The following is a 22,077-nucleotide window of genomic DNA, read 5'->3' on the forward strand; positions in this document are numbered from 1 at the left end:
ACATATTCCTAAAAAAAAATCCTATTAATAACAATATTGTTTTGTTCGCAGAAAATCTGCCAGGATGCAGATAACAAACGCGAGGACATGAAGTGGCTGGTCAAAACGCTGGATTCTCTGCTCAGCTATGCCACCGAGGATGAGGCTAATCTGGAGCAAAAGAAACTTGAAGATCTAATTGCACGCTACAAGAACCTAATACCCACTATTGAGATAACTATGGTCAAAACGGAGGTGTTCTCCAAGTGTTACACATATCGTCGCGAGGTGCACGAGGTTGTTTGCCTGTTGACCAAGGTCAAGGATCAGACGGCCAATATCCCTGCGCCCGAAAGTTTGGAGCGCGTAAATCGCCTAATTGAAGAGCAACAGTATGCCATCAATCAGCTCGATCATCAGCGGCCACATATTATGTCCATGCTACAACGTGGACGCGATCTTAGCAAGGATGTGCATGCACCAGCTTTCGTTAATACTGAAGTCAAGAATCTGGAGACTGGCTGGAATCAGGCTTATACCGAAACCTCCGATAAACTGCAAGCACTCAAGGGCACACAGGCAGTGTGGAGCGAGTTTGTCGATCAGAAGAACGACATCTTCTCCATGCTGCAAACAGCTGAGACAGAGCTGCGCGCCCTCACACCACTCCAGACAGATCCCAAAAATGTTAGTCAAGACCTGAAGTCCAAGCGCGATCTAAATGTGCAGCTGCAGCAGGCATCCCACCAATTGCTGCCCAAGCTGCATGCATTAAAAGCGGAGCTGGCACCACTGGCTGCCGCCGATAAGCGACCCATACTCGAGAAGGAAGTGACTGAGGTAGAGAAGATGTTCTTTAATACCATGGAGCATGTCAAAGATCGCGTGGGCTACCTGGAGGACTACAGTGCCAAGTGGAACAACTACAAGACGCGTCTAGCTGAGCTGCAGGAATGGGCCAACAAAGTGGCACCCAAGAATATTGAAGCGCTACAATCTGAGGATTTGACACCCGAGGAACGTGTTGTCAAGGTGCAGTCCTTTAAGCGTGTGCTGGGCGAGCGCATGAAGCAGCTGGATCTGTTGGCCGCTGATGCATCTGAGCTGGCCCCCAAGGAGGGCAACGTTGCCGAAGCGAAGCGTCTCAAGGGTGAAATCTCCAAATTGCAGGAGGTGCTCAGTGCCATTAACCGCAATGTGGACCATCAGTCGCAGGCCGTGCAGGAGGATCTGGTCAACTGGCAGCAATTCCAGGCCGGATTACAGCAAATCAAGCCCGCCGTGGAGCAAAGCGAAGTCAAGGTAAATAATATAGTTCCTAAACCAATTACACTTGAAGAAGCCGTTGCCATGCAACAAAATGCCAAACAATTTGAAACACAATGCCTGGAGCAATTGGACAAACTCCATGGCATATCAAACATCAGTCATAAAATGTTATGCAAAACCAATGCCCCCGATGAGTTAGATGCCATGCACTCTCGCTGGACAGCGGTCCATGAAAATGCCAAACAGGCGAGCGGTAAGCTCGAAAAGCTTGTTGCCAATTGGAAATCCTTCGATGGTGATGCTGCCAAGCTGGAGGATTGGATTGATCACGGTGCACAGCAGATGGGTAAGCGTCCGGCTGTGCTGAATACACCGCACATTGACAAGCTCGAAAAAGAGCTGGTCAAGCTAAAGTCCTTCAACAATGAGATATCTCAGCAGCAGGCCAAATTGGTTGCCCTTGGCCAAAATGCCGATCAAATCAGCTTGCATTTGGCGCCAGAGGGCGCTGTGGCTGTCAAGGATCGCGTGAACAGCATGAAGGCTAAATTACAGAAGCTTTCAGAGGCCACACGTGGCAACATCAACGAGGTTTCCGATGCCATTATATCGCGTCAGGACTTCAATGCCAAATTGGTCAACTTCTCCAACTGGATGGAACAGTTGCGCAATCAGGTCACTCAGGTTGAGGAAATCAATCCGGAACGTGTGGAGACTAGTTTGCATGTCATACACGCCTTGCTGCAGGAGCATGCCGATAAGAAGCCCAGTTTTAATGCCATCTACGATGAGGTCAAGCAGCTGGCCCTGGGCGCCACACCCGAAGAGTCAAATGCACTGAATGATGCGTACACTGCTCTTGTGGTTAACTATCAGAATTTGGAATCAAATATGCTGCAGAAGAAGGCCGCATTGGAAAAATGGACCGAGCTTTTGGGCTGGAAGCATGATACTGAATCGCACTTGAACTATTTAAAGCATCAATTGGAAAAGCCCGAGGGACCAGCTGTCGAGGAGCTAAAGAAGGCCATCGATGAAATTGATCATCTGGGCCAGGGTCTGAGCTACTGGAAGGGTCAAGCCAAGGAAATCGATGAGAATCCGGCTATACAATTGCGCGATGCACTCTCTCGCCGTCCGCTGATAGCCACACAGATTGTAAACGATGTGGAAAATAAGTTGGAAAATCTGAAACTTCGCTCGCAAAATCAGCAGCAACAACTGCAACAGATGACTGTCCGTAAGGACAAGTTCCATGCACTGGAGCATAACTTTGGTCAGGCGCTGCAGGAGAATCGCGCAAAGCTTGAGGAGATCCTTAAACAGCATCCCAATCTAAACAATATAGATCAAATCATTGCTGATCTTGTGGCGTTAAATGATGCGCTCAAGTACCAGGCGGATCTTAAGAATCGCATACACGATGAAGGCTCTCTTCTGATGCGTGAGGATATTGCAAGCATGCCGGCCATACAGGAGAGTCTACTGGTGCTGGATAAGAATTACGATTCGCTGCAAAATGAAATATCCGATCGTATACAAAAATATAATCTTATCAGTCAGGCATTGAGGGAGTACGCCGAATCCAAGGACAAGTTCTCGAAGGAGCTTAAGAAAGCCGAAGATTTGTTTAATGCCATACCCCAACAGCCGGGCGATGAGACCGCGTTGCACCAGGCCTCTGAGAAGACGCGCAAGACTATGGAACAGTTGCGCAAGTCCAAGATGAATCTCGATGAGCTCGAACGTCGCGGCAACAATGTTGCCAAATTGTTTACAGCCATTGGTGAGCCGGTGCCTCAAGAGGTTCCCCAAGAAGTTGCCGTTGCCAAGCAACACTGGCAGGATCTGCATGATAAGACGGCCAAAAATGCGCATATCTACGAGACAGAAGCGGTTATTTGGTCGCAAATCGAAGATGCCAAAAAGGATCTGCTGCCCTGGCTGTCTGAAACCAATCAGGGTCTCTGCGATGCTGCGGATAATTCAATCGAAATCGAATTCGGACCCATGCGTCTCAGCAAATACCGCAACGAACTGCCTTCTTACCAAGCGCTCAGGTCTACAATTCTCGAGAAAACCAACGATCTGGTCAAGATAAACAATGGTGCCGAGATACCCGCCTTGAGCACACTCAATCAGCTGCTCGGCGAACAATTTGCCGAGGTGAGCAACAATGCGGAGCGTCTAAGCGCTGTCACCACGTCCTTTGCTGACCAGGAGCAGGAGCTGCGCAAACGCACCAAGATTGCCGGCGAGCAGGTGAGTAAGCTGCGCGAACAGCTGATCAAATGCGATGACATGTCCGGCGATAACAACAAGATCATGGAGCGCTTGCTGCAGTGTCGTGCACTGCGCGCCCAATTGGAGCAGAGTGGCAACGAAATCGAGAATATCAAACAGAATGTGGACGAACTGCGTAATTTATATCCCACATTCAATGAGTCTATCATACCCAAGGAGCTGAACAATGTTCAGAAACGCTACGAGGGCGTCGATCTATATGCCAAGAAGATCGAGAGCTCACTGCTGCAGTTCCTCAAAAAATTCCATGCGGATAAGGTGGGCATGCTGAAGCGCATAATTGTCACACAGCGCGAGAAGGTGGCCTGGTGTCAGCCGGAGTCCACAAGCGACAAGTATAACCTGGATGTGAAAAAATCCTCGCTACAAGAGGTCAGCAAGAGCATTGATGACTGCAAAGCGCGTCATGCGGAAACGCTGAAATCCTTGGAAATGCTTAAGGCCGTGGAAACGCCACAGAATCTGGTCGAGCTTAACAGCGATGCCGAGCTTATGGGCAAGGAAATGCAGGCGTTACAGGACAGCTTTGATCGCATCAAGGGCATACTGGATGAGAATGTTGATCTTTGGTCGCAGTACGAACAATCAAATGAGCAAATATCCAACTGGCTGCGCGATGTGGAAGGTCGCGTTAAAGCGGAGACAAGCAGTCAGGTTAATTTGCCCGAGGTGCCACAGAAACTACAAGAGTTGGCTATACTGCAACAGGATGTGCTGGCACATGAGCCCATCATCAGCGGCCTGGAGCAGACCTCACAGCAATTGATTGAAAAGAATCCCGAGGCGCGTATTGGACAATTTGTAACGCATTTGGTGCAGCGTTACCAGACGGTTGCCAAGAGCCTTGCCGGCCACATTGATAAAATACGCAGCGCTCAGTCGTCAAATGCGAACTTTGCCAAGGCATCTAAAGACTTTAATGAATGGTTTGGTGATGCAAAGATTGAGTTCCAGGAACTGGCCCGTATGGGGTCCCCTGGGTCTTCGTCGGCCACCGCACAGCAGTTGCAGACCATTAAAAACTATCTGAAGACCTTTGACAATGGTCAACTCTTGCTGAACAATGCTGTTGATATTGGTGAGGGGCTTTATCCAGTGGTTTCTCCTGAGAATCGCGAACGTATACGCGCCGATCTACGTCAAATGCGCGAGAAGTATGATTATCTGCGCGATGAGGCCAATGCTCTGATGCAACAGGTTGAGGGCGTGCTAATACAAAAGACATCCATTGAGGAGAGCTACACTCAAGTGTCGCACTACCTCAACGAATCTAAGGCCAAGGTCACTGCTGGCGATGAACTCTATCCCACGTTGGCGGCCAAGAAAGCAGCTCTACAAAATTATAAAACGCAACTGCAGGAGATTACATTGCATAAGAATGCTCTAAAGCAACTGCACGACAAGGCGGTCACCCTTTGCGATGATGAGTCCGAGCGTAAAACGGATGAATCCATACAGGAGTACAATACGCTATCCAAAAAGATTTCCGATCGCATCAATACCGTAGGCAATCAGGTGGTCAAACACGAGGCTTATGATCAAGTGTTGGAGAAGGCACAAGATTGGTTAAACACCATCAAATCGGAGGCAATTGATATTTTGAACGAAACAACCTTCGAGAAGGAGGGCGCCGAGGAGAAACTGATTGTTGTGGAGAATTTGTTGCAACATAAGCCCGAGGGTGATTCCATTTTTGATACGTGCCACAAGCTTTTGGAAACGGTTCTAACACAAACCCATCCTAGCGGTCATCCGGCGCTGCTCAAGGGCTTTGAGGAGCCGAAAAATGCATGGGAGGAGTTCATGTCGCTCTGCCAGGACTCTCAGGTGAAACTGAAGCAGCTCTGCTCCAAGTGGGATGAGTTTGACTCAGTCATCCATGAGCTTGACAATTGGATGAAGAACGTCGAGGCTGTGGTAAAGAACCAGAACTTAAAGAGCACCGCCGAAACAAAGGCTGCTCATCTGAAGCAGCTCCAAGATAATGCCAAGGATATTGAGCGTCGCGGCGTAGCCATAAATGAGCTGATGGATCAGGGTCGTGAAATCGAAGGTGAAACCGATTTGAATCTGAAACTCTCGCGTTTGAATACACGCTATCAGACACTGAAGAATATTTGCAAGGAGTCCATCGCTAAGTATGTCCAATATGCCAAGGATCACGACAGCTTTGACACGGACTATGAAAAGTTTAAGCAAAATTTGCAATCCTGCGCCAATGAGCTGGCAAAGACCAATGAAATTGTCGGCGATCAGAGCGTATTGCAGGATCAGCAAAACAAATTGCGCGAAATGTCTGACAAGCGTATTGTGGACTCCACTATCTTTGAGAGTCTGATTGATCGCGGCGAAAAACTCTACGGTCACACAAGTCCTGAAGGTCGTGAGATTATACGCCAACAGCTGCGCTCCCTGCGTACCATGTGGGACAACTACACGGACGACCTAAACTCGGCTACGCATAAGATTGATCAGTGCCTACTGCAATTCAATGAGTTTAGCATTGCTCAAGATCAGCTAACCAAGTGGCTGAAGGATGTGGACAAGGCCATGCAGAGTCATACCGAACCAAAAACCACGCTCCAGGAGAAGCGGGCACAGCTGCAGAATCACAAACTGCTGCATCAGGAGATAACTACGCACAATGTGCTCGTGGATAATGTGTGCGACAAGGCGCAAATACTAGTTGATCAAATAAAGGACAACTCCTTGAATGTTTATCTTCAGTCAATCAAGCAACTCTTCCAGAATATTGTGAAGAAGTCCGATGAAATACTGCACAACCTGGAGAATTGCGTGCAAAAGCATAGCGACCTAAACAATGCGCTCAGTGGTGCCAAGGCCTGGATATCGAATGAGAAAGCCAAGCTGCTGGAATGCGATGATTCGTACGGTGAAAAGGCGGATATAAAGCGTAAAATTGAAACCCTGGGTCAATTGGCTCAGAATAAACCAACGGCCATGAATTTAATTAGCGAAATCCGTGCACAATTCGATAATGTAAAGCCCGCCACCTCGGAGAAGGGCATTGAAGTGCTTGAAAAAGAAATCGATGAACTGGAGACCACAATGAAAAGTCACTTCGACGACATCGAGGGCATTGAGGGCAAGCAAAAGGATGTCCTGGCGCAGTGGGATAAATTTGAACACAATCTGGAAGAACTCACCAAGTGGTGTCGCAATGCCGAGGCCGTGTTTCGCGAGCAACAGCTGAAATCGACGTTGCATGAAAAGGTCGAGCAAATGGACAAATATAAAATACAGCGGGAACTCATACTGCAAAAGGAAAAGGAAATCGATGCCTTTGGAGATACGGCACACGCTTTGCTCAACAACTGCGGTGCCGATCGTCTAAAGACGTTGACAACGCAGATCACAAATCGTTATCAACTGCTGCAAGTGTTGAGCAAAGAAGTGGTCAACCGCTGGTCCAATCTGGTGGACGATCATCAGTTCTACCAAGACAAGTACAACGAGGTGGACCTGTGGCTGCAGCCCATTGAGACACAATTGGAGAAGGCGCTCAAGGATGAGCCCACGCAGAGCTCAAACATTCTACAGGTTTTGCTTTCCGAGAGGGAGCAGGCCGAGAGCTTATTTGGTGCATTAAATGCAGCTGGTGAAAAGGCCTTGCCGGAGACATCCACTCAGGGTAGAGAAAAGATACGCAAGGATCTGCGTGATATACGCGATCGTTGGGATAAGCTGGACGAGGGCATACGAAATTTGGAAAAACGCCAAGAAGCACAAACCGTACAGCTTTCCAGCTACCAGGATATACTAGGTCAAACGGTCAACTGGCTGGATCAGGTGGAGAAGTTACTGCACAATGAGAATCCAGCCAGCTGGACAAGCGCGCAGGAAATTCGTTCCAAGCTGTACAAATACAAGGCCACCAACCAGGATATCAACTCGCACAAGCGCATTGTGGAGGCTGTCAATGAGAAGGCAGCAGCTCTCCTGTCTAGCGCTGCGCCTGCCAATGCTGATGAGATTGCCAAATCTGTCGCTGAAGTGAACAAGCGTTATGAGCAAGTTGGACAGGATTGTGGCAAACTGGTCGCTGATCTAGAGGCCGCTTTTGAGGTGTATCAGCAGTTCAGTGAGCTGCAGAAAGCACAGCAGGATTACCAGAAGAACCTGTGGGATCGTCTGACCGGCTACTCTGACTACTCGGGCAATAAGGCAGCATTGCAAGCGCGTCTACAGAAGATTAATGAAATCCAGGATGCTTTGCCTGAAGGTGTTTCCAAGCTTAAAGCTCTTGAGGAGCACATTGAGCAGCATGCCAGCAGCATACCAGCTCGCTCAAAGGAAGCCATGACACGAGATTTGGCCAATTTGTATGCAGATTTCGAAAAGTTCGGTGGTTCGCTGACTGATGTTAAGAGCGGCCTGGAGAACCGTCTACAGCAATGGAATGACTATGAAGTCGACTTGGATCGCCTGATTAACTGGCTGGGCGAGGCTGAGAATGCGCTCAAGAACTACAATCTGAAAAACTCCTTTGAGGAAAAGGAAGAGCAGCTGAATCGCTTCCAGTCATTGACACAAAGCTTGCGTCAAAATGAAGCCGACTTTGAGAAAATGAAGGATGACACCTCGGAACTAGTGCAAAGCTCAGGAGAGACCAGAATCGCAGTCAATGTGCAACAAGTCTCCTCACGTTTCCAGTCAATACAAGCCACGGCCAAGGAAATACTCAAGAAATGCGAACAAGCAGTTCAGGATCACGGCCACTTCAACGAAAAGTACAAGCAGTGCGCCGATTGGTTGGCTAACGCTCAGGCACGCTATGATGATTGCAGCGATTTGTCCTCGGTAGCATCACGCGATGATCTTCTCAAGAAGCAGCTGGTCATACAGGAGCTGCTGGCACAGCAGCCCACGGCTACGCAGCTGCTGAACAGCACCGTGGAATTGGGCGAAAAGTGCTATAGCTCAACGGCCAAAGAAGGACGTGAGGCCATACGCAGTCAATTAGATGACCTGACCTTTGATCAACTATTTGATAATGTTGCCAGCACTGCGCGTAAGATACAGGATAAGATTGCCAAGTGGTCCGGCTTTGATGAGACTGCTGACAAGCTTAAGAGCTGGCTGGATGATGTGGAGCATGAGTTGCCAGCTGAAATTGAGCTAAAGACCACGCTGGACGAAAAGCGCCATAAATTGCAGGTCTATCGTGACGTGCTCAACGATATCAACAATCATCAAGCAGAGGTTGGAAATCTGCAAGAGATTACAGCCAATTTGCCTGAAAAGACTGAGCATGTGGATCATATTCTTAAGGATATAACCGATCGTTTTGGAAAACTGCAAAAACGAGCTCAGGGCTACGTTGAACGCTACGAGGGCATCGTGAGTGCACATCAGCAATACTCCAAGGCCGTTATGGATGCTCAGGAGTTCATTGATGCCACATTGAACACTGTGCACTACTGGGGCGATCTTGATTTGGAGCAAACTTCGCTGCATACTAATCTAGATCGTCTGAAGAACTTGAAGGCCAGCCTCGCGGATGAGTTTCCGCGCGTAGATCAAGTGCGTGCGCTGGGCGAGAAGGTCATACCCGGCACCATTGATGTTGGTCAGGTGAACATTAAATCTCAGATAGATACAACGCAACAGGAATGGGAGGGTCTGCTAGCTGCCATTGGCTCAACCATCGAAGCCATTGAGGCACGCCTGCAGCAATGGTCCGAATATGAGCAGCTGCGCGATCAGTGCTTGGCCTGGATCCGTGACACCGATAATGATTTGCATGCCATTGATCTCAAAGAGGATCTGCCAAAGAAGCGCGCGCAATTGGATACGCTGAAGGCACTGCAAGGCGATGTCCGTGCTAAGGAATTGGAAGTCGATAATGTTACTGAAAAAGCACAAACATTGCTAAAGGGACCCACCTCGACTCGATCATCTGGCCCTGAATTGGTCACTAAATATCAGCAAATCTTCCACAAAGTCAAGGATTTGAACAATCGCTGGCAGCAATACGTTACCTCACACGAAGATTTTGATAACTCCATCTCCGAGTGTGCATCGTGGATTAATAGCATTAAGGAAAAGCTGGACTACTGTTCAGACATGTCCTCGATGAGTCAGAAAGAACTGGACAAGAAGTTGGCCACTATTCAGGATGTGATTCTACTTAAAGACGAGGGTTCTGCGCGAGTGCTTAAAATTTTAGAACAGGCTCAACATGTGCTCGCTAATACCGCACCCGCTGGCCACGAGGCCATTAACAAGGAGCTCTCAGAACTGCAGGATCTCTGGTCCGGCATTGCTCTGCGCATTATGGACGTAAAGGCTAACCTGGATGATTCCATTACTCAATGGTCTGGCTTCTTGGATCAGGTGCAAAACGTGCGCAAATTTAACGAATGGCTGGATGGTCTGCTCAAAGAATTGGGCGAGCATCAGACGACCATGACGGAGAAACGCGCACAGCTAGATCGTGTCAAGTCCACTGAGGAGAAGGTACGCGTGGAGAAGATTGATGTTGATTCACTGAAGGTACAGGCTAAGGAAATGATAGCTAGTGGCCAACAGAGCCAGGCAGCGTTCCAGGCACAAAAAGTGTTGGATACCTTCGATGAATTGTTTGCCAAGACACAGAAATTGCTGTCGGATCGCCAGGATCAGTACAGAGATCATCGCCTGTTCAAGGAAGCTTATGACGATCTCGTTAGCTGGATAAGTCGTGCACGCGAGAAATTCCCCGCACTGAAACAGAGCAGCCTAAGCGACAAGCTGGCTATTGAGAATGCCGTGCAGGCCACCGAGGCCCTCCTCAATAAGCAGGCTCAGGGTGAACTACTTGTTGAGCATTTGGTACACACTGGTGAGGTGGTTCTGGCAAGTACTTCGACGCAGGGCCAAGAGATCATACGCAATGATATACGCGCACTACGTGATAGCTTCGAAAGTTTGTTCCGCGAGATCAATCAGCAGAAAGAGAACTTGGAAGTTACCATGGTGCAATGGCGCGCATATAAAGAGGAGTATGAACGCCTCATGGAATGGCTGCAACAGATCGATATACTTGTGAAGAACCATAAGCTGAACCTCTGTCCCAATTTGCCCGACAAGGAGAAACAGGTGGCCGATATGCGCGAGGTCATGTCGCGACTGGAAAAGGGCAAGGATGATATTGATAAATTTAATGCCTCCGCGGCAGGTCTACTCAAATCACATCTGGACAGCTATGTCAACAATCAGCTCAGACACTTGGGCTCCATGTACCAGGTACAGGTTAATTTGGCGAAGGATGTGCTAAAGAAGGTCGAAACTAATCGCGATCAGCATCGCGAATACGATGCCAATATGAAGGCGGCTAGGGAATGGATATCGAATGCTAAGCAAACCATTCAGTCCGCTGGCGAGGGTGCAGGCTCCAAGGAGGCCCTGCAACGTCGCCTGGAGCAAATACAGGATCTAATACGCAATCGTGAACTGGGCCAAAATCTTGTCCACACAGCCATCAACAATGGCGAGAAGATTATACGCAATACGCGCTCCGATGGACGCGATGCCATCAACAATGAAATGAAGGAGCTGCAGACCGATTGGGATCGACTGGTTAAGAAAATGTCCACAGCCAAGGTGCAGTTGGAGACAAATCTGTTGCAATGGGCCGATTACAGCTCCAGTTACACTCAGTTGCAGCAATGGATTACCGACAGGGAGGCCAAGCTGCAGCAGGCGTGCGAGCAAAAGATTGTCAAATCCCAGAGGGGACAGCCGGGTCTCAGTAGCGGTCTGAGCGAGCGCAAGGCTAATCTGCGCCAGACCAACAACATTGTCCAGGATATTGTGTCGTTTGAGCCCATGATACAATCAGTTACCTCGAAGGCATCCGACTTGCAACAGGGTGCACCTGCCACAGAAATCTCCGACAAATACGAGAACCTTACCAAGCAGGCCAAGGATCTTTATGCCAAACAAAAGAACACTATAGACAGCTACCAGGCGCTGATCGATGCAGGTAATGACTTTGCCACTTGGCTGCGCAACGCCAAGGAAAGGCTGAGCAAGTGCTCCGAGCCAACGGGTGATAAGCAAGCGCTGGCGGAGAAGACTCACCAGCTCAAGATTCTGCAAGGTGAAGTTCCCGAGGGCTCAACGAAGCTGCAAAATGCTTTGGCCCAGGGTGAGATTGCCTGTCGCACCGCAGAGCCCGAGGATTGTGCGATCATTGAAGAGGAAGTTGCACTCTTACAGGAGGAGTTTGATGCTTATGTGGAGGCGCTCAACAAGGCCAAGGATTATCTGGAGGTGGGCATTGTCAAGTGGTCTGACTACCAGGATCAGTACACCGAAGCGCTCGAGTGGTTGACCAAGACCGAAGCACTCGTGCAGTCCTACAACAAGCTCCAGGATAGTCTTACGCAAAAGAAGGTGGTGCTTGAGGAATTCCAGGGACATCTGCAAACTCTATTCGATTGGCAGAAGACACTGGATCACCTGAACATGAAGGCTCAGGTGCTGCTGGAGACATGCTCCGATACGCGCATCAGCAATGCCATCATGCAGTTGACCACCAAATACAACGCGCTATTGACGCTGGCCAAGGAAGTCATGCGACGCCTGGAGATGCACTACCAGGAGCATCAGCAGCATCATACGCTCTACGAAGAGTGCCAGTCGTGGATCGAAAAGACACGCGAGAAGCTAGCCGAATGCGAACAAATACCCGGCACGTTGAACGAAGTGCAAATTAAACTGAATACTGTTAAGAATTTGCGTCAAGGCTTTGAAACTGGACAGAACAAGCTGCGCTATCTTCTGGAACTTAAGGAGAAGGTGATTATGAATACCGAACAGAATGGAGCAGCCAAAATTCAAGAGGACACCGAGGGCCTGAAACAGGACTTTGACAAGCTGCTTGTGGATCTTAATGATGTGCGTCAGAAATTGGCCAATCGTCTTGCTCAGCTGGAGGAGATTTTCAAGCTGTACAAGATCCTGCTGGAATGGCTGGAGGATATTGAGCCCAGTGTTAAGGCCAGCGAGGAGTATTTGAATGACTTGAGCGAAAAGCGTGCTGCACTGGAGAAATTCCGTGTCACACAACGCGACATCAATGGACACAACGATATTGTGGAAAAGATTAATGTACGCTTGCGTGAGGACAATAGCCTGGATAAAAATGATTTTGCGCCCGGTCTAAGCAAATTCGATGATCTGCAAGGACAAGTAAACAAGATCATTGAGTCGCTGGAGAATCAGGTGAACAATCACGAGAAATACAAGCAGGCCTATAATGAGCTGCAAGATTGGCTGCGTCGCACACGCATCGAGGTGGAGCAGTGCGCTGATTGCCATGGCGAAAAGGATCAAGTGGAGGATCGTCTCAATCGTCTGGGCGACATACAGTCCACCTCCATGGAGGGCAAATCGCTGCTGGAAGCTTGCGAAGAGCTCAGCCAGGCGGTCATTGCCACCAGCGGCAGCGAGGGCCAAGACAATGTGGCCCAAGAGATCAAGCACCTGAATGGTGAATGGGAAACGCTGCAGGCTCTGTCCCGAGATGCGCGCAGCGGTCTGGAAAGCTGTCTCGCAGCCTGGCAGACATTCCTGCAAAAGTTCAACAAGATCAATTTGTGGATTGTAACAATGAGCAAGCGCGTTGCCAAATCACAGGAAGCTGATAATAAAACCACCGAAGATTTGGTCAATGCCAAGGTAAGCAACAAATATGTCGTCAAATCTCAAGCAACTGTCGCACGCAACGCTAACAAAAATAAAATAAAATATACTAAAAATTGCTCGAGAGAGTGCACCCCGTAGTAAAATTGATGTATATACACTTTATATATATTTATATATATATATATATATATAAACTGATTCACATACTAAACAACTAATCAATATTGCTAACTTTTCAGCTAATCACTTAAACACACTCACTATTGCAGTTAATCATTTATACACAGACTCTGTCTAACGCCGAAAACGCTTTATGTGCCTTTTAATACAATTTTTTTGGTTAGAGCATTTAATCTAATATTGATCTTCCCCTTAGAAACTGCTCGATGAGGTTCTGGCCGAGCGAGAAAATGTCGAGGATCTCAATGACAACTGTGAGCTGCTCATGGAGCAAAGTGCCTGCACTCGCATACGCGATCAAACCATTGAGACTCAGGCCAATTACACAAAACTGCTGACTTCTGCTCAGGGCCTGGTTGCCAAGATCGAAAAGAATCTGTCGGATCACACCGAGTTCCTCAATTACAAGAAGGAAATGGATGCCTGGATCGAGAAGGCTCAGCAAGTACTCAACGATTGCAGCATTGAAGGTGATGCTTCTGTTATTGCACAAAAATTGGAGACTGTCAATGTAAGTAATAGCTGTTAAATAAAATTCACACAATAATTAAAGATTTGGGAGCCCCGTAAATGGGAAATTTTCATTCTAAATTCATGTTTATCGATCTGGGTAATAATAACTCAAGGCGTATTATACTGATTTCGGGAATATTATCTTCTTGATTTTAAAAAGAAATTTGCGTGTTTCGCCTTTTTATAGAAATTCGACTTACAAAGTAAAAAAATAGGTGGAAACATGGCCATGGGGGCTTATGCTAGTGATTTACTCTATGTAACAAAATAATTTTTTTTCCAGTCATTGGCCTCCCACTTGCCCGAGGGCCAGCATTTGCTGGCCATGGTGCAGGATGCCTACTCGAAGGCCTCCAATATTACGCCCGAAGATAAGCAGGAGAAGTTGCGTGAGTTGATGACCAAGGTACGCGAGGACTGGGATGCATTGGGTCTGGCTGTCAAGCAGAAGCTAACTGACTTGAAGCAGGCACAAAATCGTTGGAACGATTTCGCAGCCAACAAGGATAAGCTCGATAAATGGCTGATCGAAACAGAGAAGACGCTCAAGATAGCGCCCGAGACCAAGGGTGAGCTGAGCGAGATGAAAACCCTGTTGGAGCGCTACAAGACGCTCGCCAATGAGCTCAAGCAGAAGGGCAACGATCTGGAGCAGCTTATGTCGGAGGCACGCGATCTGGGCACAGAGGTGGATGCCGTCAACCGTTTGCAGTCGCGTTGTGATAAGCTGAAGAACGACTGCACCGGCTATATCAGAGATCTGGAGCAGGAGATGCTCGACTATAATGCCTATCATCAGAGCCTGCAGGATGTGGAAAAATGGTTGCTGCAAATCTCATTCCAGCTGATGGCCCACAATTCGCTATTCATTTCAAATCGTGAACAAACGCAAGAGCAAATTAAACAGCACGAGTCGCTGCTAGGCGAGATTCAAAAGTATCAGACCAATCTGGATGACCTGAATGCCAAGGGTCAGGCACAAATTAAACGCTATGAGCCGACAACGCCTGGCATACGGCCAACCGTCGAGTCACAGCTAAAGAACATACAGGACAGCTACAATTCGCTGCTGCAGACATCTGTACAAATCAAGAATCGCCTGCTCGAGTCGCTGGCCAAGTTCCAGGAGTACGAGGACACGCTGGACAACATCATGCGCAATCTGGAGGCCTATGAGCCAATCATACAAACTGAACTGGACGCACCAGCCACGAGCTTGGAGCTGGCGCAGAATCAGCTCAAGTGTGCCCAAGATATGCAAAATAAACTGAACAATGAAAAGTCCAGGCTGGCAGCAGCCGTCCAGGCATGTGAAGCAGCCACAGCATCGATAAGCCGACCCAGCTCTCCCCTGGAGACAGCTATGCATGCCATACCCGAACGTGAACTGATCGTGCGCGCCAAGCTGGAAGATCTGCTGGATCAGGTGGGTTATTTAATAGAATGAATATTCTTCACATAGTTTTTGTACTGCATTTGTAGTTGTTGTTTATCCAGCAAAAATATTAACTAAAGTAGAAATAGGCGAAGTGATTGTAGAACATGTTTAAAAGCTAAGGCTGCATTTAGGATAAAAAATCGGATTGCAGTTGCAAATGTTGCTGTTTATTATGTAATTCCTTAAAATTCAATTCTTGTTTCTGATATATGATTCATGATTTTCCAGCTATTGATTAGAGATTCGATTACCAGATGATAAAAATCATCATTCATTAAAAATAAAATACCTAAACTTGTTAAAAAAAAAAAAACGTGAAATAATGTCTGTTAGTAATATATCTATTGATATAATTATGTAAGCCACTTTTAGTTAGAATTTCCATCTAAATGCGCCCAATGGCTCTCATCTATTCGCCTATTTCTACATTTGCAAGACTCCAAGGGTAACCAGTTTAATTTTTAATTTGCTAACCAATGCATCTTTTGTAATTTGATTTAATTTACTTTTATTTCTAATACCCTCCAACTACACCAACTTTATCAACTTTACCAACTGAACCACAAACTACCCCAACCAAACACCGCTCTAACTTTTATTGATTTGCCGCACCGTAATTATTGTTGTTGTTATTGTAATAAAACCAAAACAAAAATATGCACTACCACGCCCACTTTGCTTGCCACTAAAAAGCAACCGCCGCCAAATACTCAGAGCTCAACCGAAGACGACAATGAGAACGATCTCGACGTTGAGCTCAGCGATGTGAATGAGGCGCTGTTGGATCCAATTGCTCACGAGCGTATTAGCAACTATCGTCGCATAGTACGCCTGAATAGTGCACACGTGAGCAAGCTGAATGCACTCGTCGCTAAGGTAAGCGGGTCTGGAAACTCCACTTGAAATGGTGGCGGCTTGGCTTTAAACTCAAATTTTAATCTAATATCAATTGCGAACCCAAACTACTCAGCAAAAACCCTTCACTAATCGAGCGGCTATTTTACAGGTGCAATCCCACTTGGGTGGTCTGACTGCATCCGTTGGCGAACTGGAGCAACAGCAGAAGCAGCGCGCCGAGCTGCAGGATTGGGTCAAGCGGCAACAGAGCTCTGTCTCCGATTGGCTAATGCGACCATGCAAGCTGCGACCAGAGGCCGCACAGCAGGAACTGGTTGCCATGAATGATCTGTTGAATTCCATTGGTGACAAGCGTTCGCAGCTAATGCTCGAAATGACAGGATCACGTAAGTATCGGGAAAACCTGATAAAAGCGAATAGCTCTCCACTTCCCAAATACATTTTTAGCCTATTGCTGAATATATAATTAATTGATTGGATTGCAAGCAAAAGCAAAAAATTAAAAACTATACGATTCTTTTTCGACAGTGGGAGATGAGGATACGGATCTGGATGACAACATTGACAAGCTGGAATCGGAGCTCATGGACGCGATTGCCAAGAAGCAGGCGGGCCAAAATGTCATCGATGGCTATCGCCAGGGCATGCAGGATGTCCAGAACTGGTTTGATACGTTGATCAAGCGCATGGATGTGCTGGATCGCGGCTCTGGCCTCAATTGTGCCCAGAAAATGGCAGCCATTAATGAGATAAAGAACGAATATGAGCTACAGGGCCATCCTAAGATACAGGAGCTCAAGGGCAAGGCCGCGCAGGTGGCTGAGGTCATCAGCAATCTGGATGGGCAACAGGTGGAGGAGCAAATGAAGTCGTTGGATCGTCGCTTTGCCGATCTGGGCAAGCGCATCGATCGCAAGGCGCAGCTGTTGGATGTGACCAACAAGGGCGTGGACGGTGCCAAGGCTGAGATTGACCAACTGCAGCAATGGGTGAAGCAGCAAATCGAAGAGTTGCAAGCGCCAGCCGCACTTGGCTATTCGCCCAAGGATGCCGAGGCGCGCCAGCAAAAGATCAAGAGCCTGATGAAGGATGCGGAGGCAAAGCAATCGCTGGCCGATGTGCTGGACAAGCGCATAGCCAACATGCAGCCCGAACTGGAATCGGCAGAATATGCCCAACTGGAGTCGGCGTTGCGTAACCTAAATAGCGAGAATCGCAATTTGTCTGGAGTGCTAAAGGCCGAACTGGATCGCGCCCTGGAGGCGAGCAAGGCACGCAAAGCGCTGGAGAATGATCTGGACAAGGCGCGTCAATGGCTGAAGGCCAAAATCTCTGAGGTGCGCAAATTGCCCGTGTATCATCCCCTCACCTCCGCTGAGATTGAGAAGAAAATCGCAGAGAATAAGAAATACGATGATGATGCCAAGCAATTCAATGACAGCGTCCTCAGTGATGTACAGCGCCAAGCGGCGAACATCATGAAGGATTGTGGCGATGCGGACAAGGCAGCGTTGCAACAGATTCTGGATGAAATTGCCGCCGACTATCAGACGCTCAAGGATGAGAGCGGCAAGCGTGGCAAGTCCTTGGATGATCTGCTACAGGGTCGCAAGGCATTTGAGGACTCAATGAAAAAAATGGGCGACTGGCTGAACGAAATGGAAACCGCAACCGAAAGTGAACTGCGCACCACCAGCCTGCCAGTGCTCGAGGAGCAGCTGGCCCACTACAAGAAGCTGCTGCAGAATGCCGACAATATGGGTGGACTGATCAACGATGTGTCCGAGCAAGGCAAGAGCATATTGCCCACGCTGAGCAATGCGGACAAGCTGAAGCTCAACGACGACATCAAGAACATGAAGGATCGCTATGGACGCATCAAGCAGACCATCGATGATCGCGTCAATGCGCTGGGTGATCACATCAAGAAGTACAAGGATGCCAAGAACAGACTCGCCGAATGCAGTCAATTCCTGGGCAACATACAGCAGCGTATGCGCGAACTGAACCGACCCATTGGCTCTCGAATCGAGGATGTGCAGGATCTGCTGGGCGCCTACGAGGGCATACTGAAGGAGCTGAAGGATAGCAAACACAAAATGGGCGACATGCAAATGGATGATCTGCCCGAATTGCAGAGCATTCTGACACAGCAGGACGATATGATTAAATTGATTGAGGATCAGTTGGCGCATCTGCGCCAGCTGCTGATGCTGCGCGAGCAATTTATTGCGCTGATCAATGAGATAATTGCCTTCATTATGAAGTACACCGATGTCATCATCGACATAGAGAACTCGCCAGACAGCCTCGAGGATAAGATCAATAAATATGATGATGTTATTGTCAAGATACAGGAATGCGAGGGCCTTTTGGCCTCGGCCAACGATAAGGGTCAGAAGATTGCCTCTGAGGGCAATGCTGCGGATAAGAACAGCATCACCGAGCAGCTGCAATCCTTGAAGAATCAGCTGCAGAATCTACGCAAGGCCGTGGAATCGCAGCGCCAGAAGCATCAGCTACAGCTCGAATCCCACAAGAAAATGGCCGCCGATCTGAGCGAAATACTCGACTGGCTGCACAACAATGAAGGCATTGCCAAGTCCCGGCCCCTGCTCGATCGCGATCCCGAGTCCGTGGAACGCGAACTCCAGAAGCATCACACCCTAAGCAAGGACATCGATGCCCAACTGCAAAAGTTCAATCGAATTAACGAGAGCGTCAAAACGGATGTGGGCATGCCCAGCTCCCTGCTGGAAATGCTCTCCGAGGGTCGTTCACTTGTCGCCTCGCTGCCCCATGAGCTGGAAGAGCGCGAAAAGTATTTGAAGAACAATCGCGACTCGCGTCTGGAGTATATGCAGCTGGTGGCCAAGTTCAACGATTGGGTGCACGAGGCTGAGCTGCGTTTGCAGAACAGCCAGCATGGCATTGACTACGAGCATCTGATGCACGATCTGGACGAGCACAAGATCTTCTTTGGCAACGAAGCGCCCATACGCAATCTGGTGCACAAGCAAATCCAGGAGGCATCCGACAAGATTTGGTCCTCGCTCAACAGCTACGAACAGTCTGAGCTGTCCGCCGAGCTGACACAGTTCCAGAACAAGCTGGCCAACATTTTGGCCAATGCCAAGACCCAGCAAAGCGAACTGGAAAAGGAAGCGGAACGCTGGCGCGAATATCAACAGTCCATCGATCGCGTCAAGGCCACCATTGAGCGCACCAAGTTCAACGATGAGCCCGTCCAGAATCTGGCTGGCCTGCACTTTAATATTCAGAAGTTGTCGCATGCCATTGGCAATGTACAGGTGAGCTAATAAAATAGTCGTAAAATATTTGCATCTGCTATAGCCCCATATACAAAGCGCTGTCCAAATGTTTGCAAAATAAACGAAATGTATACTTTAAAAATTCGTTAGAGCAAGAACATAATCTAATTATCTTTCAATGCTAGTTAATAATAACTGATATATTAATGAATCTTCAGGAGTATCTTTAAGATGTCGATTCATTTATTTTCTGCTTTCTGACAGACTAAAAAGAAATCAGTTTTAATTCTTATGTAATTTTGTCGATTTTTTTATATTTTAAATTTTTTAAAGTTTTTTCAGAACAGAATTTTATATTAACTTCAAGCTTACAAAGTACTTTTTGTTTAGCTTAATAAATCAGCAAAAAAGAAGGTGGGGCTAAAGAAGAAATTCCGCGTTTTTTATACCATCCAAATTTCCATTCGATCGTTCATATGGGAGCTATATAAAATATAAGATAAAAGCAAACAAGGAAGTTAGGTCAGGATATCATTATTATTATCAGTTTATTGTAGTATTTGTATAGAAAGGTTTTTTTTATATTTTCAGAGCTTAACTTATTTAAAAAAATATCAAATTTCTTTTAAATTTTAACAAAAAGTAAATACAGTGAAAACTTTTGCATTTTAGCTTTTACGGTAGGAGCTGAGCGTTTATCACAAATCAGTCAGTTAGGAAAAACAATTTTATAATATTACATCAGCTCTATGTAATCGGGTAATATTTACCAAATGAGTCAGAATTGTGTAAAACCCTGGTAGTTAATCGGATTTAAAGTCTCTTTTAAGCCCTTTTATTGTATGAATTTGCAGCCTTCGTATACATATTTACGTATAAATGTCCATGGCCTGCTAAGACCTGTTTCAATCAATGTGACACAACGCATATCTTTCATAAAACTGTAAAACAGGAATATGTATCTGCAGCATTTGTTTTCGAATGTATCTGCAGATGACTTTCACGCCGAGTGCAGTCTGTTGCTCTGCGTACGATTTGCCGGCCGGCAAAAGCAATATAAACTCTAACTGCATTGTCTGCTCTTAAACTGAAGCTTTCATGTGCGCTCTTTTGTGACGCCCTCTCTCTCTTACTCTTTCTCTTAGATTTGAGCACACTTTGAATAGTTGTTTACTTTCGTTATGTCTGCGGCTTTCACCTTGAAAACTTATTAATGAGTTAATCTTTTAACCTGCACTTGTTAAGCTTATCAACGACTATTCAGACTGTCAAACATAGCTGTTGCGCCAACATAGCTCAAACACATATACATACATATATATATATATATATATATGTACATATGCTTTAAGGCCAGCTGTTCCAGTTGAGCTCATGACATCATCGGCAAATCCGCAGAGAATAAACAAGTTAGTCGCTAGGGCTGCGCACTTACTATAAACAAAGTGTATATAAGGCAATTAAAAACCTTCATTAAGATAGTTTAGTAGTTCTAAAAATAAAGAAAATACTTAGTTTTCTTTTTTATTATTTAAAGTTGAAAGGTTTAATTACAATATGCAATCATGCGCTATGCCCTTTGCCCAGCCCTTTTGGCAACCACGTTGTGCGGCATCAACAAACACATGTTTAGCAACTTTTTTTTTGTTGTTGGCCAAGCGCTGAGCGAGCTTTAAGAGCGCAGTTCGTTTTCGGCTCTCTGTGGACAGCTGTTTTGTTGTTGCTGTTTGCCTATTGGCATGCCGGCTTGTAGCCAGTTGAGATAGTAATGGTGGCGTATGCGTGATATTGTGTGTGTGTGTGTGTGTGTGTGTATTGGTGAGCTGTGTGACGCAGTCAAGAGCAAATTATTGCTTGACACTGCCCACGCCTAAGGCCGGCGAAGCCATCACACCGACCTGCCCCCTCTTTCGGCACATTGTGCACATGAAAACGTGTTCACTCGACATGTTTTTTTGCGATTGGCCGCACAGTAGCAACCCTCTCTCTCTTTGTCTCATTTTTAGTCCCGCTCTTTGGCAGGCTGTCGCTCTGCCACAGTCGGGCTCTCTTAGTTGGTTCTAACTCGTGCTTGGGCATATGCCATGCTTTTTTGTGAAATTCACTTCTAGTTGAGACGTTTAACTGAGCGGTTGCCCGTGTTTTATGCGGCTTATAAAGTGAAGAAACAGCGACAAAAGCAAAATCAAAAGCAAAAGCAAACGCAATTTAACGGCAAAAGCAGAATATAAAAAATTGTGTTATACTTGTTTTTGTGCGCAAAGCTTTGTTAAATTTGAATAAGTTGTTTCTTTCGAACGTTCTAATAAAAATGCCATGTGCTTGAAAAGCGCAAATTGAAAGAGAGCGAGAGACAGAGAGAAGAGGAAGCAGACAAAACAGACAGCAAACGTATTTAAAGCTAACGTCATCAACAAACAAGAAATAGAAGAGCAGAAAAATCCGTTTAAGAAATACAATATACATATATGTATATAGTTTTATATAAAAGAAAAACAAAAGATACTTTCAAGTGCTACAGTAGATACGTACGAACGCGTGTGTCGAGGTGAGAAATTCGAAGATACTCGAAATCCATATGCCACATGCACACACGCACACGCATACGCA

The 22,077-nt window shown here is 46.9% G+C and overlaps 1 protein-coding gene across 26 annotated transcripts in view; it reads left to right on the forward strand.

Annotated features, from left to right (window-relative positions):
• Positions 1-22,077, forward strand: part of Msp300 (Muscle-specific protein 300 kDa) — a 124,407-nt gene that overhangs the window by 40,797 nt on the left and 61,533 nt on the right. For 20 of the 26 annotated variants that reach the window (XM_032438527.2, XM_032438534.2, XM_032438541.2 and 17 more), the window contains 6 exons: positions 52-13,239; positions 13,583-13,897; positions 14,183-15,325; positions 16,031-16,213; positions 16,344-16,581; positions 16,724-19,506. In XM_032438527.2, coding sequence (XP_032294418.1) covers positions 52-13,239; positions 13,583-13,897; positions 14,183-15,325; positions 16,031-16,213; positions 16,344-16,581; positions 16,724-19,506 — 17,850 coding nt within the window. The remainder of the gene's footprint in view (positions 1-51; positions 13,240-13,582; positions 13,898-14,182; positions 15,326-16,030; positions 16,214-16,343; positions 16,582-16,723; positions 19,507-22,077) is intronic. The other 6 variants (XM_032438535.2, XM_032438543.2, XM_032438525.2 and 3 more) reach the window with 3 other exon arrangements.

The sequence above is a fragment of the Drosophila virilis genome, chromosome 4 (assembly GCF_030788295.1).
Source record: "Drosophila virilis strain 15010-1051.87 chromosome 4, Dvir_AGI_RSII-ME, whole genome shotgun sequence".
Taxonomy (NCBI): domain Eukaryota; kingdom Metazoa; phylum Arthropoda; class Insecta; order Diptera; family Drosophilidae; genus Drosophila; species Drosophila virilis.